General features: G+C 34.6%; 1 protein-coding gene across 1 annotated transcript in view; it reads right to left on the minus strand.

The window, feature by feature from the left end:
* LOC148955073 (uncharacterized) overlaps positions 1–17,990 on the minus strand; it is a 76,539-nt gene that overhangs the window by 35,432 nt on the left and 23,117 nt on the right. The window contains exons 3-4 of the mRNA XM_089106104.1: positions 12,740–12,855; positions 8,430–8,621 (exon numbers count right to left, since the gene is read on the minus strand). Of these exons, the coding sequence (XP_088962230.1) occupies positions 8,430–8,621; positions 12,740–12,855 (308 nt within the window). The remainder of the gene's footprint in view (positions 1–8,429; positions 8,622–12,739; positions 12,856–17,990) is intronic.

Raw genomic sequence — 17,990 nt, forward strand, 5'->3', positions numbered from 1 at the left:
AGAAGAAAAAAAATGTTGTAGTTACTAGTAGTAGCAGTAGTGGTAATATCGTGTTGACTTCTTACCAGCCATTCATACTATGCCATCTGTTGACCTCAGGCGGCTTGGTAGTGTAGTAGTTGTTAGTAGTAGTAGTATTAGTATCTTCTAAATGTATATGACTTTATTAGTTTAAATTGAATGCAGTCTCCAATACTATTTAGTTCTTTTCAAAAAAGGTATTGACTATGAGTATAAAATTTCAATATTAACTGTCATGACATCCCTTTCAAAACAAAAAAATGTTTAAATGTAGGATTCTGAATCTCCTAAGATTGTACTCTCTTTGGAAATTTAAATAATTATTGTCAAGATATTCCTCCAAAATAAAAAGAAAAAAAATTGTCTAAAATGTATACGACTCTATTAGTCTCAACTTTATGTATACTCCAATCCTATGTAGTCCTATTCAAAAAGGTATATTTACAAAACTCGAAAAAAATAATGCATAAAATATTCTTATTGAAATATCAACATTTAGAATATTAACATTATGTTACATACATTATTACACATTATTAATATCATTAAACAATTTTTGGAAGTTTGGAATCTGTTCCATAGAATAATTCATCCTGTTCTCTCTTGATAGTGTATGTATTCTCGTGTCTTAGTTCGTAACCAGCAGAATAGTCATTAATCCACTTCGAATCATTCACAATTTTTACTGTGGTGTCACTTACAGGCTCAATATGCGTTTTGACATTGGTATTATTGATTTCATTGATTATATCGGTTGGTATATAATCAATACTAGTAGGAATGTTAACATACGCTTTGTTTTCCATCAATTAGACTTTATATTCTTCGGTGATAATACCTACCAATGCCATTTTTATTTTACTTTCGATTTCATTGTTTATTACCACATTATTTTTACATAGTTAACAGTTTTGACATATAGACAAAATATGGCTAATGACATTATTGCAGCAGTATGCCTTTCTTTTTTTTCGTTTCTTGCCTTTGAATGTTAATACCCGAATAAGGGTGATGGGTTTTATCAACAGGTAACGTGTTACCGCCACAATTAGCAAGAAGTTGTCCCTCTTCATCGATGATTATTTTTATGTTTGCATTCTCTTTGAGCACTACCATCTCTGGGAATGATACTCTCCAATATCCGCCACCATCAATGTTGAATGCTCCAAGAAATCTAAATACTGCAAAGAAATCTAGTCTCCCACTTTCATTACAATACACACATATATTGTGTGTATTGTAGCTCTATTATGTGCACACAATTTCTTATATCTCTCAGTTTTTTTTTATGTTGTTGTTGAAGGATCTGCATTAGTCTAAAATAATAATAAATTCCATAAACATAAAACTAAAGGATATTTTTGTAGTGTTGTAGCATCATAAAATAATTTCAATCGCAGTAAAAGGATATATCTATTTCAATATTTTCATCTATCATGCTTAATTCGAAACTAACTGAGTTATTGATTCTGGTAGCAGACCTAATAGTAAAGGAAATGTTAAGCTTTAAGATTTTTATTGCTTAGTCCTTTAGATAGAAGGAGTCAATTTTTAGGTCTTTGGATATCTGATGTATTTTTCCGTGTCAGGTATCTTTTCAGGTACCCATATGTCTTTATCACATTTTCCTAGTAAAAGCTATTCAGTCGGCACGTTTCCCTTAACACAAACAGCTTGCATACTGAAAAAACTGCATATTTCCTGAATTCCCCTTTGTACATGTTTTATTTCATAACCATTGTCATTGCGTGGTCTTATGATTTTATCGTAACAGCCGTTTCGATTTATAAAATTTAATGTTGGACACCATCTTTTTTTTACCATACTTAAACATATTGTATTTAACGTTCCATTTATAGCTATAAACTTCAAGGCGTTTTCATCTAGCAATAAGACAGCATATACTCTCATACTCTCCCATGTCCGCCACCATCAATGTTGAATGATTTGGATACTCCAAAGAAATCTAATCTCCCATTATCATTACAATACACACATATATTACCAATAGTGTTACCACTAGTGCGTGTTTCATCGTTAAAATATGTGTCCTTGTCAGCATACATTGGTATGCGACAACTCTATTATGTGCACATACTTTCTTATCTCTCCCGGGTCCTTTTGATGTTGCTGTTGAAGAATCTACATTAGTCTAAAATAATAATAAATTCCACAAACTATATGGTATGTATAGGCTAAAGGATATTTTTATAGTGTTTTATTATCATAAAATAATTTTAATTGCAGTAAAAAGATATGTGTATTTCAATATTTTAATCTATCATAACTTAATTTGAAACAAGTTGTGTGATTTCTTCTGGTAACAGACCTATAGTAAAGGAAATGTTAAGATTAAAGATGTTTATTGTTTAGCCCTTTTGATAGAAGGAGTAAAAGTTTTGGTCTTTGGATGCATCTGATGCATTTTTCCAGGTATCTTTTCAGGTACCCATTGAGCGAAATACCTAACTTCATCTTCAGGATCATGAACTGAACGCAGGTGTTTCTCACATTTGAAGTCTGTAAAGGTTGCATATTTTCTGAATTTCCTCTTGTACATGTTTTATTGGATAACCATTTTCAATACGTTGTCTTATGATTTTACCGTTAAAGCCGTTTCGATTTTTAAAATTTAAAGTTGGACACCCTCTTTTTTTTATCATACTTAAACAAATTGTATTTAACGTTCCAGTTATATATGTAAACTTCACAGCGTTGTTCATCTAGCAATAAGAAAGCCGGTTCGAAAATAACACCAGTCGAGGAATATTTCAGTCCAATATATTTTGATTCAATCACAGCGAACATTATAATAGCTGAAAAAAGCTTAAATTAAATAAATTTGAAAGGGACTGTAAAACCTTCAACCCAATAATGGTCAATGCCCTTAAGATGGACCCTTATTAGACTTTTTTTTGCTCTGGAAAAATTTTTAAAAATATGCTAAGATGAATAAAGTATGATGAACCAAACATAATCGGAAGAAATAATAGTGTAAGATCAAAATAGTATAAAATATTTTGCGCTTGAACAATTATTAGATTTTATTTCTGTTCATCTTTGATTTAATGTAGCAGCTATTTACTTTTAGTTGAAAATCATCCTTTTCGAAAAAAAACTTCTTATATTTCATTTGCATGGCTATGTGTACTAAATTATTTAACACTGAAAGTACGTATTCCCTGACTTATTAAAACAGCATGCACATCATTAAGTTTAGCCTTGGAAAAGAAACATTATTCTATCATCTCCCTTTCGGTTTTACTCAGATCAACGTATTAAAAAATATAAAAAGGCATAGATTAACCAAAGTTTAAAAGCTCGGTCAAACTCTGCAGATTCACCATAAATTGATCAAACTGAGAGTATGTATTCCCTCACTTATCAAAAAAACTTACATCATTAAATTTAGCCCTGGAAAAAAGCATTATTCTATCATCTCCCATTTGATTTTACTCAGATCAATCCTTAAATCCTAAAAGAGTCATCACCCTAATATGGAGCCATATAATCCAAGCCCCTTCGATCCGCAAAATAATAAAAATTTGAAAAAAGGCTTAAATTAACCAAAGTGTAAAAGCTTGGTCAAACTCTTAAGCTCTTAAAAGGATCAGCGCTCTAAGCGGGAGCCACATAATATAAGCCATTTCAATTGAAAAATATTAAAACAATGAAAAAAATGGATCTGTAAGAATGCAGAAAACCAGATTGCGAAAGTTTAAAAGTCATTCTCTTTCACAGTCACGGTCTAACGAGGTTACCAGCCTATTCAGAGACTAGGGAGGGAAATATATTTGGCACTTTGGTCTATTGCGCTCAGTTAGTTATTAAGACGCCTCGTTGTTTGGCAAAGAAAAACTTGCTGACAGTAAATTATCAAAATATTGGAAAACGGGATGTAGGCCTACTAGATTGTTTTTTTTTTTTAAATGCAGAGGCATAATTGCTGCTTGGAAGCTTGATAGAAGTCAGTAAACTATCGGATATTAGCCTAAAAGGACGAAGGTTGAAATATAAATATCCTTCATTATTTTTATTTTTTCCCCGTTAAATTATCGTGTTTCTGTCTCATTTATTTTGTCATGAACTTTTTTGTACAAATATAGCTCTTAGACTTTGGAAATACAACATCTATCGAAATTATTTGAACGGTGAAGTATCTTAATTAATTTAATTAGAAATTATTTAATTATGTAAAATAAACTTACATCAAAGAATGGGTTAACACCATTTTCATTGTCCATAATGTCAATTATATACGGTAGTGTTCAATCATCAAATGAATTAGAACTGATACACCACTCTCAGATGTACGCCTTATTTATACATTCGAATTCAAAGGAAACTATATTAAAAATAGAATTTCTGTCACAGTGCATCTAACACTTTGGAAGAGATTATTCTTAGTGACTCCTTATTTGGAGTCCCGTTATATTATCGTCATAGGTTGTTTTTAAATGTTCTAGCTAGAGTTCAGTTGTATTCCAAATAAGGACTCCCTTCTCTATGTAAACCCCTCCCACTGCTCATAATGAATTTTGGTTAGTTCAGCATCCCCCTCAAAATGCACAAAAAATTTCAATCTAATACTCTCAACTGCTCTTGAGATAATGCTAATACCCCCCTTTGACAACCCAAATGCACATAGCATGTTTTGATTTACCTCAACATCCCGATCTACATTCCCTGAAAGTTTTATCTTAATGCACTTAGCCTTAGAAGTAACAGTAGCAGTAGTAGTAGTTGTGGTAGAAGTACTGGCAGTAGTAGTAGTAGCTATAGAATACACATTGTGCCTTTTGGTCAGTTTAATATCCCCCTCAACATGCTCGTAAATTTCGATCTAAATACCCTAGGTCATCCCTGAGAGATTGCAGCTACGTTTTTTTTGACAACTTGCATGTATGGCTACGTAGTGCAGTTTCATTTAGTTCCACATTCACCTCAGCATTCCCTGAGGGGGAATGAGGGGGGACTTCAGGTATATAGAAGAACAATAAAAGGATTAAAATAACACCCAATTCCTTGTAGTCTGTACATACTAAGATTCTCATCAAAGACTAATCCTAGGTCGGCTATGTCTTTGCCTCTTAAGTTTCGTGGGCAAGAAAGTTTCTAAACCATGTCGTTTAGAAACTTTGATGTCTGCCTTATCTGTAATCTCTAACTAAAATCGTTTGCCTCGATCGAATTTGGATCAAAGCGCTCAATATCTTCCGCGTCGCCACAATAAATTAAGCCATCATCCAAAATACCGGGGAGATCAAGAAACTCACTGTCGCTGCTTTCAACAATTTTTTGGTGCCCATGCTTCTTTTTCGTGGTCTTCTTTGCTTTTGTTTTCTCGCTTGCTCTATTTCATCTTTTTCAGGTGTGTTTGGTAATTGTTTGGGTGCTTCCCCAATTGCGGGCTTTTCACCCCAAAACCGTAGGCTAATAGTGAACACTGTGGGGAAGCGTCGAACATGATCTGGAAGTGACTGCAGGTCTTCTTCCAGTCTGATGGGCCTCGGACAATGCCAAGGGACTTGGGTCTCAGGTACCATACCTACTGGTCTGTCTGCTATTACAGAGGGCAAAAAACCTTGATCCGAGAAAATACGACTGTTGCATGGGGAAATTCGTGTTGCACAAAAAGCACAAATAATGTTTGTCCGGCTAAATATTTTCAGGAAATATTGTGAAGTAAGCTCTGCCACTTCATAGTTCGAAATTCTCTTTCTGAATTGCGGTTTTCCAGATACTTGCACTGTCGCACGTTTTGTATGGTTTCATATGTTTCACAAAATTCCTGACAGATACAAGCAAGGTGTTACCGTTGACTTCTCTGCCTTGGTTAAGCGCTCCTGGTTAACCAGCGCTTAGAATACGAGCTTGGTTATTGACTTGTGAGAAGATATACGCCGGAGGCATAGTATCACCAGACGCACTGCATAAGCAGACTGTTGTCACAATTTGACCACGTTCGGTGGAGGTAATGGATGAAACTTTTAACATCGTCAGAGATAAAATTCAAAATTGAGACAGGACGGCTGTGACCCCTATCTAATCAATATTCCACATCATTCAAGGCGTTTGCTTCCCTTGGAAACATGGATCAATACTTAAAAGTTTGTCAAAAACAGTTTCTACAACAACGCGGTTTAAACCACTTGCTCTAGCTTTGCTGGTCACGTGGTGGGAAATAAGTGACAAATCCGTATTCCTCTTTAAACATGACGCCAACCAGTCTTTCGATGGGCTTGGTTTCTTTGACCAGTCTGGAGGAGTGGTGGAAGTGGTCTTGCAATCCAAATGACGTCATGACATTGAGCCAAATCCCGAGTCAAAATTGTGGCTCACTCTTTTAGCCAAAAGAAAGTCAAAGCTTTTTTCCAGCATGAAATTTATAAGCACAAAAAAAAACAAAGCAAGGAATCAAGGTAGCAGCTATAGCTGTTAATTGTTAAAACCGAAGGCGTTTCCTTTTTACTTGGTAGAAAATACTTATTCTCGAGGATTCATGTGTGTGTTTCTACCCTAAACACCAACCTTTAAGGGACAGGGTTGGTTCGGACAGACATAAAATTACTGAACCAGCCCTGAATTGCCATATCCAGCCCAACCCAATGACTCCTCTTGCGACATTAAAGTAATTTGAAAAAAAAAAATAATTCAATACATGGCACCCATCTGCTCTAAAATCTACCTGTGTGAGCTACCTTTTTCCTAAAAAAAAATTCTCTTCCAAATCCAGCAGCCTGGGTCACTATTAAGTTCCAAACAGAGACCCTCGAAAAAAATTACGTTAACAAATATTTTTCACAAAATAGGATACAAACAGGTGCAGGTATCTAGATCCAAACTAGCATGATAATAGGGCAATAGATCATGCGCCGATCTTGATGTTTTAAGATTTTTTTCTGAGCCACTAGGGGCTTACACTAGACTGTCTAGGTCAACCCCATGTTCAGGTTAACCCTGACCTCTCATAATAGTAGCAGCAGTAGTAGTATACACATAGTGTCTGTTTGCTAGGTCAATATTACCATCAACACACCCCTGAAAGTTTCAAGTGAATACCATAAGTCATTCCTGATATATTGCTGATACTACATGCACACAACCTACATGCATATATTGTGTTTTACTTTTGTTCAACGTCTCCCTCAACATTTCTTGAAAGTTTTATCTTAGTGCCCTTAGCCTTATCTGTAGTAACATCCGTAGCAGTAGTATTAGTATTAAAATGCACTTAGTGCATTTTTGGTTATTTCAACATCCTCCTCGACATGCCCTACAAGTTTCAACTTAAAACTCTAAGCCATGGCTGAGACACTGCTGATACGCTTTACGAACAATCTGCATGCACATATTGTGTTTTTATTTAGTTCAACATCCCCAGATATTCTCTGAAAGTTTCGTGTTAACGATCTTGCCTTAGTAGAAGTAGTAGTCGTACTAGCAGTAGTAGTATGTATATGGTACTTTTCGGCTAGTTCAACATCCCCCCCGACATTCCCTAAGAGCTTCAACTTAATACCCTAGGCCGTTCCTGAGTTATTGCTGATACGGTCTTTTGACAACCTGCATTGGCATACTGTGTTTTGGTTTAGTTCAACTTCCCCTTGAACATTGCCGGAAAACTTCACCTTAATACCCTTACCCTTTTTGCAGACCCAGGAAAAAACAATACCGCCCTTTGCCAAAAACAAATTCTATATTTAAACAATGGGCAAATTGCATAATTTACAGCCCCCGCCCCAAGGGCTGTGAGGAGAATTTTCATCCCCAGAGGCATAGCTATAGGACCTTTAAACTATGCTGAACAAAATCACTGCCTCATAATTTGGATCGGGTGTCTTTGGGGAGAAGGCAGCAAAAAGGAGCGTAGGAGGGGGGGGGGTGCTTTCCCCGCAACACCTTTTGACTCTGGAAAGAGACACTAGAAATTTCAATTTTGAATTGAATGAGTCTCCTCGAAAGTTTCCGCAAAAATTCCTTCCAGAAGAAGTGTCGTGGTGAAAAAAAGATAATACTGCATAGGGCCCCATCACTCTTTACTTAGGCAGCACTATTGCGGCAGCCTATGACAGCTTAAGACAAGTTTTGGAACCCCAATTTGATCAGAATCAGGTTGGTGGGACTCTTGGAATGAGGAAAAATAATGGTGGACAATTATAAACAACCAAGGAAGCTTCTTTTGCAAAGGGGAAATAGTGGATAGGCAATCCCTATCTGAAAAGATTACCCCCGAGAGGAAATGAGTTGTCCAGTGGAAAGTAAATCGTTTTTTTTTAACTTTCTCATTTTGTAAGCAGATTCTCCAATTTTTGACATAGCAATGGAATATGGAATAAGCAATGGTATAGCTAAATAATCAACAATCAACAACTTGGAGCTATTTTTTAAAGAATGAAATTACTTACTCTTCTTGAAGAATTGTCTGTTCTCTGCAATTTGTGATGTTTATGAAGGCGACTGACTGCTTTGATAACTTGAACAGTACATATAATGTTTGTTACCCAGATAATGAAAGCCAATTTTGAAAAGTAAAGTGGCAAGAAGAGGGAAACGTAAAACAAAGACCAATCAGGGGATTTTTCCGTAACCAAATTGTCCTGAAAAAAAATTAACAAAATAATTCTACAAAAAAAAATAAGAAAGAAAAATTGCAGGATTGAGTACCCAAATTCTTCTAGATATGAAAAAAATAAGAAAAGGTAAAGCAAATTTTATATGATTATTTTGTTGTTTGTTGCAGTAGTATTTGAATGTTCTGTGTTTAGTCAATACTTGTCAGCATAATCATGGACACAGAAATCTATTTCATGGGGCTAAATTTTAAAGAAAACGTCAACAAAGGCAAATTATTTCAAAATTTGTTAAATTATTGTACTTTTCAGGAGAATTTTGTAAGTTTGTAAAAAAAAAAAAAAGTAACCTATTTCCTTTCTTGTATACGGACCAGTTGTCGCATCCTAACAAATTTTCTGTTAAAAAATTCGGCAGTAGAAAACTGGTCGAGATTTTCCATTTTTAAGTTACAGCAAAAATCACAGAACTGACATACTTTTGTAAATTTAGGGAGGCTTAGTGCCAAAAAAACTTGAGACTCCAGCATTCGTTTTTCTCTTGATTTGGTCCATATTTTATCTGCTTCTGATGTATTTAAGGGTTCGCTATATATACACATTTAAGGGTCAACTGGCAGCAAAGTCGTTGAAATATTTTTAAATGCCTTAATCGAATCTTTAGCCAAACGTTTGCTCCAGTATGGCTTTTGTTGGCAAAGCCGACAACGGATTGTTGCAACTCTTCTCGTTGCATAGGCAAGGTCAATCTAATTTAAAGCCTTAATAAAGGGGAAAATCAAATAATTTTTTTTTTTTTTAATTGGGTATAGAACAGAAATTTGGGTAAAAGGTGAGACAAAATTATGAAATGAATGTTAAATAAAGAAAAATGACTTAAAAGATGAAAAATTAATTTTAATCTAATATAAAGTCACAGCGTGACAAATATGCAACTTCAATTAGACTAAGAAATTTTATCGGCATTCCAATTCCCTCTTCCAATTTAGCCTTCGCAGAGGCTAAAATAACGTGTCCCTTAATTCCAGGGTGGCAATTCACCCATTTCAGTTGAATTTGGGAAATTCTGACGTGAATTCAATTCATCGCTTCCTGTTTATCAAACGGCTCGTGGTAACGAACTGTAAGTAAGGAGCGACCCGGCTCATTAGTACAATAGTAACCAAAACTCCAAAAAACAGAATTTTGATGCCAATAGATATATAAAATAAATCAGATATCTATGCTGATTTCAAATATATAAGTTTCATCAAGTTTAGTCTTACCCATCAAAAGTTACGCGGCTGAGAAAATTTGCCTTATTGTCGAAAAAAAGGGGAAACAACCCTTAGAAGTGCTAGCACCTTAATGGAAATTACACCATCTGATTCAGCGTATCAGCAAATCTCATTATGGATGTCTTAATGTCATATTTGCAAAAATATAGTATTTTGTATTTTTTGCCAGAAGAAAGATCACGGGTGCCTGTTTATTTGTTGTTTTTTTTTAATTTCCCCAGGGGTGATTGTATCGATCCAGTAGTCCTTTTGAGATAGCCATTTTGTTCAGCATAGTATAAAATCTAATAAATATGTCTTTTAGGATGACTTAATCCCCCACAGTTCCCAGGGGAAGGGCTGCAAGTTATGGACTTTGCCCATTGTTTACATATTGTATTGGTTATTGGGAAGTATACAGACATTTTCAGGAAGGATTTTTTTCTGGTGGGGAGGGGGGCAGGAGGAGAGGTTTACTCGGGAGACTCTTTCCGTGGAGGATGTTTCCTCGGGGTAAGGTACATTTCTATGAAGGGGGCGCCGGATTTCCCAGCATTATTTAAAAAACGATCAGAAACTAAATTTAAAAAAAAACAAGTTTTTTCAACTGAAAGTAAGAAGCAACATTAGAACTTAAAACGAACAGAAATTATTACGTATATGAGGGGGTTCGCCCCCAAGTCAATACCTCGCTCTTTACGCTATAGTTTTTTTTTAGTGCTTTCAAAAGAGCTATCTATTCTATTTAAACGGCCTTTGTGATTCAGGGGTTTGTGATTTAATTTTTTTTTAACTTTAGCGTAAAGAGCGTGGTATTGACTAAGGAGAGAACTCCCTCATATACGTAATAACATATATGTAATAAAAAAAACAGTAAAAAAAACAAGCGATACGGCTCAATAGCAATCGAAACTTTTAAAAACGGAATTTTGATTTCAATAAATGTATCAAAAGAATGGGCTTATAATGTTTATTTCGTAAGTTACGTCAGAACAAAATTTCGAGAAAGCCAATTAACCAAAAAAAGGAAATTTAATAGCCCCATTTCAAAAGCCCCCTTTATTCCGTATATGAAAGGGGGACAGCCCCCTTTCATATACGGAATAATTTCTCATACCTGGTATGAGAAATTATTCCTGGTATGCGGTTGGCCTTTAAGAATGCTTTATGTAAAATTTAATTTTGAAATGCCATTCAGGATTACATTTTTTATTCAGTTACCCTTTCATCGTTGCTTTGAAAGCTTTTTCCTATTCTAGTTTCAGTGTTTCTTTTAAGGATTAGTTTCTATTTTATTTTTTATATTTTCCTCTTATTTTTTATTATTTTCACTGAAGACGGTCAAGCGGAATTCTTGACCAAAGTGTTTGCATAGTCCTCTGTGGTTTTTTTCACTGGCTGTTATTATCCTCGTTTCTCTCTTCTTTGCGATTATTTCGTCTATTATGACAATATGTAGTTTTAAATGTTTTAAGGTAGCTAATATCTTTAAGCGTCTTCTTTGTTTAATCTTTTTGTTCATGAAACAAGGAGCCATAAATAAGAAAAACTTGTTTTTGAAGTACCATTATCTGCTCCAGAGTTCTCTGACACTCATAAAGAAATAATAAATTACAGGCCTTAGAAATATGCAGAAGCACAAAATGATCTGCTCTAGCTTTTTTCGTTGTTTTATTTCTATTACTGTTGTGTCAAACATTTCGTGGTAACGAACTGTAAGAAAGGAGCGACCCGGCTCAATAGAAACTGGAACTGTAAAAAATTGAATTTTGATACCAGTGGATACATCAAAAGAATTGGATTTTTATGCTGATTTCAAATATATAGGTTTCATGAGGTTTACCTATCAAAAGATACGAGCCTGAAAAATTTTGTCTTATTTTACCAAAGGGAAAACACCCCCTAATAATGATAGGATCTTAATGAAAATCAAACCATCAGATTTAGCGTATCAGAAAACCGTCAAGGTTTCAAGATCCTATATGCAAAAATGCGGAATTTTGAATTTTTTGCCAGAAGAAACATTACGGATGCGTGTTTTTTTCCAGGGGTGATGGTATTGATTCAGTGGTCCTAGAATATCACGAGAGAGCTCATTCGAACGGAAACTAAAAGTTCTAGTACCCTTTTAAGTGACCAAAAAATTGGAGGGCAACTAGGCCCTCTCCCACACTCCTTTTTTTCCCGAAGTCACCCGATCAAAATTTTAAGATAGCCATTTTGTTCAGCATAGTCGAAATTCTAATAACTATATTTTTGAGGATGATTTAATCCTCCAAATTTTCCGGCGGAAGGGCTGCAAGTTATGAATTTTGCCCATTGTTTACATATACTACTGGTTATTGGGAAGTATACAGAGGTTTTCAGGAGGGTTTTTTTGGTGGGGGGGGGGGTCGCATTAGGGGGTTAAGTGGGAGAATCTTTCCATGGAGGATGTTTTCATGGGGTAAGGGATATTTCTATGAAGGGGGGGCGCTGGATTTCCCAGCATTATTTAAAAAAAACGATCAGAAACTAAATAAAAAAACAAGTTTTTTCAACTGAAAGTAAGGAGCAACATAAAAACTTAAAACGAACAGAAACTATCACGTATGTAAGGGGGTTCGCCCGCTAGTCAATACCTCGCTCTCTACGGTAAAGTTTTTTAGTAATTTCAAAGGAACTATCTATTCTAATCAGTTCGTTTGAAGTTTTAATGTTGCTCCTTACTTTCAGTTGAAAAAACTTTTTTTTTTAATAGCGTACAGGGAATGCGTTGCATAACAATACTTTACCATCAAACTATAGTATACAATCACGTCAATGCTGAGCAAAATTAAATTTCAGGGTCTTTTCTTTCATTTTACAGATTTAGAAACTAATGGAGAAAATTAGTCAATTGCTACTTACCACTGTTACTGAAAGATCCACACAATATATTCCAAATAATACCAAGTCGAAGAAGCACATTCCTGAAGTCACGATGATCCATGGTAAACAAAAATCATACTTCTTTTTTGTAACACCTACAAAACGCGAGGAACTTTTTCATGCCTGTATTATTAGATAGGGGTAATAGAATTCAAACATTGCTTAAGAACACATTTTTATTGCTCAAATAAGATATAACACGAAAGAATGAAATTCATGTCACTTTGCGAATAAAATGACACTGTGGTGCCACGTGGAAACATCCGGTAGTAGAGCCCCACTGGGCCACTATTCGCATTCAGTTTGTCAAAAGGGTGATCTGTAATATCTCAGAAACGGCTTGGAGAGTTAAGCAGAAACTTTCAGGGAAGGTTAAACTAGATTAAAAGACACTATGATTAAAAGATTAAAAGACACTATGATGAGCATCCAGGTTGTCAAAAGGGCTGATGTGTAAAATCTCGGGAATGTGTTTTCAGGTTATCAGACAGACAGATTTATTTTCCATATACCAGTAAAATAATTACATAACAATCTACAAATCCCCACAAAGGCTTCATGACCTGTAGGAGGGGGATTATGAAAAGATCAAATAAACATTAAACATTTAAACACTTAAGATTTAAACAATATAGACATAACATTCATATTTAAACATATAAGCATAAGCATTTGAACTTTTAATATGTAAAGCATTTGCTTAATAAAACGAAAAAAAAAAATAAGGAGAGTTCACTAAATAAGCTTTATCAGTGAATCACAACATCTAAAAAAAAAAAAAAAAAAAAAAAAAAAAAAAAAAAAAAAAAACTATTGGCAGCAGCCAAAAGTAAAGAAAATTAATCACATGAAAACAAATAATTTTTTACTAGTCTTTTGAAGGTGCCAAACGAGTGGCATTCTCGAGCCGAATCGGGAAGGGTGTTCCATGCCAAATGACACGTAACAAGAGGATTAAAATCGGATCTTATTGTTGGTGTATGAGGAATTTGGATATTTAGAGAACTACGGAGTTGATAATTTGACCGATCAGATACAAAAGAAGACGTAAGTCTAAGGGACCTAAGAATATCACCATGGAGCTGAAGAAAAGCGAAAGACGCACAGGAAAGAATATAAAGTTTTTTAATACCAAGTAACGGTTTAGTTGCCGAACGATTTACATCCTGGATAAGATTTATAGCTTTATCGTAAGTATTCGAAAGTGGTTTGAGGAAAGTTAAGAAAGTAGACATTCTTATGACTGAACAATAGGAAGCATAAGAACGAATTTAGCTATAAAATAGGATTCTTTGAATTGGTCCATAAAAGTTATGCTTGAGTTTTCTTAGAATATCGAGGTTTCTCCATACCTTCACTTTAATCAAATCAGTATGGTGCTCAAAAGATAAATTTTCAAATAGGAGGATACCTAGAAAACGGACATGGCCATCCTTTGCTCTACTAATAAAGCCTTTGGATATATGAATTTCAGATAATTGAGGACAAGCTTGGGATATACGAGAAAAAACTAAAAAGCTAGTTTTAGAAACATTTAAGGCAAGAGAGTTAGCATCAAACCAAATTCAAACTCTCTCAAAGGGGTCCACTAACTTTGTACGAACCTCATCCTCTGTTCTCCCAGAAGTAATAAGGGTGGTATCATCGGCAAAAGTAACAAGAGAATCCGAGGTATGCAAACAATAGTTGTGGTTATGGGAGACTGTTGGATGACATAGACGACAGCAATAAAGAGGATTTTTATTTCCAACTGCAAAAATTAGGTCATTTATATAAATTAAAAACAGTGCCGGCCCTAAAACTGACCCTTGAGGGACCTCCTGGTCAACACTTGATGGTGAGCGAAAAAGTGGATCAACAGAAATTATTCTAACAGACAAGAAAAACTTGAACCAATAAAACGCACTACCTCTTACGCCAAAATGAGAAAGTTTAAATAGAAGAACACTGTGGGTTAAAGAATCAAAGGCTTTACGAACATCCAGAAACAAAGCAGCAGGAATCAAATGGGAGTCTATGGCAGAGTGAAGATAATTCAGTAAAACTGTACAAGCATGCTCAGTCGAATGATTTGCTCGAAAACCAAATTGAAAATCGTGAAAAAAATCTTTAGAAGTAAGAAAATTATTTAGACGATAAAGCATCGCCTTCTCAAATATTTTGCTAAACACAGACAACAAAGAAATTGGCCGTTAGTTGGCTGGATCATTTCGTGTCCCCCCCTTATATAATATGATGACTCGAGCACGCTTGAGACTACTCGGGAAAATACCATGCTGAAAGGAGAGGTTAATAAGTTTTGTTAAGGGAGAAATAATGGAAGGAAGTATGAACTTAATTACTTTAGTAGGAATATTATCAGGGCCAGACGACGAACAATTTTTCAATCCCATAACAATTTTAGCTATTTCTTTCTCTTTCGCTGGTTCCAAAAACATTGACTTCATACAAGGTGGCCCAATATAAGACCTGAAGTTGGATCCTGAAGGAGAAGAACCAACAGCCGAAGCGGTCCTTTTACCAATATTCGCAAAATATGAAGTAAATCCATCAAAAAGTTGTGTCTGCAATCTCTTAATGATGGCTAAGGGTACTAAATTGAATCTTTCAGGAAGTATTGAACAAAATCAAAAGGTACGTAATTTCTTAGATCACACTGCCATTCGATTATTTTTACTGATAATTCAAATGAAAATTTGGAAAAACGGCCATACTTTTTTGGATAAATATTTATATAAATAATGAAAAAGTACTCTGTGCATTCTAGGTTGTCAAAATAGCGTATCTACATTATATAAGGAATGACCAAAAGCATTAAATTGATTCTTCCAGGGAGTGTTCACGGGGAAAATGAACAAATCAAAAGATTTGAGACAAACCAATAATTTAGAGAAATGCTGAACTAATTATGCGAAATTATGTGAAACCAGGCTGTAAAGAAGGTGTATGTACAAAGGGTATTAAGTACCGTAAAGGGTATTAAGTTGAAACTTTCAGGGAATGTTAAGGAGATCTTGAACAAAATTTAAAGATATGCTCATCCAGGCTTTAAGTATGATCATAGCGTGAGAAAATGTTAACAATTTTTACCAATAATATAAACCTTTGAAATTAACCGAAAAACAAAAAATATTTTTCAAACTTTTTTCCGATAAAGATGTTTTTCAAAGAAAAGTAGAGCTATATGAAACTCTAAGACGAGCAGAAATGAAGTCCTATAATAATCAAAATTTAAAATTACCAGAAATTACTATAAACTGAAATTATATATATATATATATATATATATATATATATATATATATATATATATATATATATATATATATATATATATATATATATATATATATATATATATATATATATATATATATATATATATATATATATATATATATATATATATATATATATATATATATATATATATATATATATATATATATATATATATATATATATATATATATATATATATATATATATATATATATATATGTATATATATATATATATATATATATATATATATATATATATATATATATATATGTATATTTATTCATAGTCTATTTTTTAAAAACTATGACGACAAAATAAAATAAATAAAATCACCATAACTATCAAGATGATTTAAAAGAACTAATGAAAACGAAACTGATTGTTTAATATAATTTAATATTTATTTTAGATATAAGCAACTAAAGATTCAAGGTTTCATTTAACAACATCGTTCGGTTTTTAAATTTTATAATTACAGAAGAAAAAATTAGATACTCTTGGTTTTCAGTAAAGCGCAAATAAAGCAATAACCTTAAGAAGGTTTAGAGAGGAGTGAGTAGCCCCAATGCTTTATTTAGTATTCTTGTCTGTTTTAAGCTTGACTCGATATATGCCCCCCAGGCAAAATTTACAAAGCCTACCCCGGGCCCTGAAGGATTGTGTCTATCCTGGGGTTTTCGTTATATGATCTTTGAACCATTTCGAATAAAATGGCTCTATCAAAGTTTGAGGAAAATAGGGCGTGAAGAGGGGGGGCTAGTTGCCCTCCGATCTCTTTTTACTCTTAAAAAGTGAATGAGAACTTTCAATTTCCAATTAAATGAGCCTTCTCCGAAGTTTATACGAGCATCCCTTCCATAAGAACCATATATGACCCCAGAACATAACTTACAACGCCTGCTCCGGGCCCTGGGGGTTGCGTCGATACGGGAGTTTTTCTTATCTGAACTTTGAACTATTAGTAGAGAGGTCCTAATGACTCCGACGAGTACGAAATTCGGTTATCAAAAGAATGTATCTCCACTAACGGGTCACTGACACCATTGTCAAGGTCGATTTATTTGTTGTTTCTAAGTGTATTGACTCCGGGACGAAGTTTGCACATGTGCACTGATTTCTAACGGGGCAATTTATTGATCCACTAGAGGGGAAGTAGATTTCTGAGAAATTGATTTACATAATCAAGGGGAATTATTGTTCCACGACAGGGTAATTAAGAAACAAATAGGGCTTATTTTATCTTTAGGTACAAGGGATAAATAGTCCCTAGCGGCAGACATAGATGGTTAGTTTATTTTATAAATGTAGTTTTTTTTATCGTTAGTAAAAAAGATTAATCGATATTATATTGGAGCTTTAATAATATAGGTAGGAACATCTATAAGATGAGGAGATTAACGCGGTATATTATTTCATGGGAATTTCAAATGTGACAGCGCAGGAATGCCAAAACAAAGGAACACACAGAAATTACGTTTAGGGGATTATTTGGGCGAAACCTTTTGAGACATTTTAGAAGATGATTTGGGCGAAACTGTTTGAGACATTTTAAAAGATGATTTAGGTGAAACAGTTTGAGACATTTTAGAAGATGATTTGGGTGAAAATCCGTGGTCGTTATAATACACAAGCTCCATTTGAACAGTGTTGTAAGGTCCCCAACCCCAACCCCTAAGGGCCCCCAACCCTAAAGGGCCCCCGGGCCCCCAAAGGGGGATCCCAGGCCCCCAAAGGGGGATCCCAGGCCCCAAAAGGCCCTCCGGACCCCCAAATGCCCCCCCCCCTCGGACCGCCATAGGCCCCCCGGACCCCCAAATGCACCCGGGCCCCCAAAGGGTTCATTTTGTATTTATTTCGTTTAAATGCAAGAGTTGGATTATTTCAGTAGTGTTTTGTCGTGGATTACCGTTTCACTGTTACATTCACTTGACGTTTCAAAGTTCAT

The sequence above is a fragment of the Artemia sp. Qi Xiang Cuo genome, chromosome 2, assembly GCF_049724085.1.
Source record: "Artemia sp. Qi Xiang Cuo chromosome 2, ASM4972408v1, whole genome shotgun sequence".
In the NCBI taxonomy this organism is placed as follows: Eukaryota; Metazoa; Arthropoda; class Branchiopoda; order Anostraca; family Artemiidae; genus Artemia; species Artemia sp. Qi Xiang Cuo.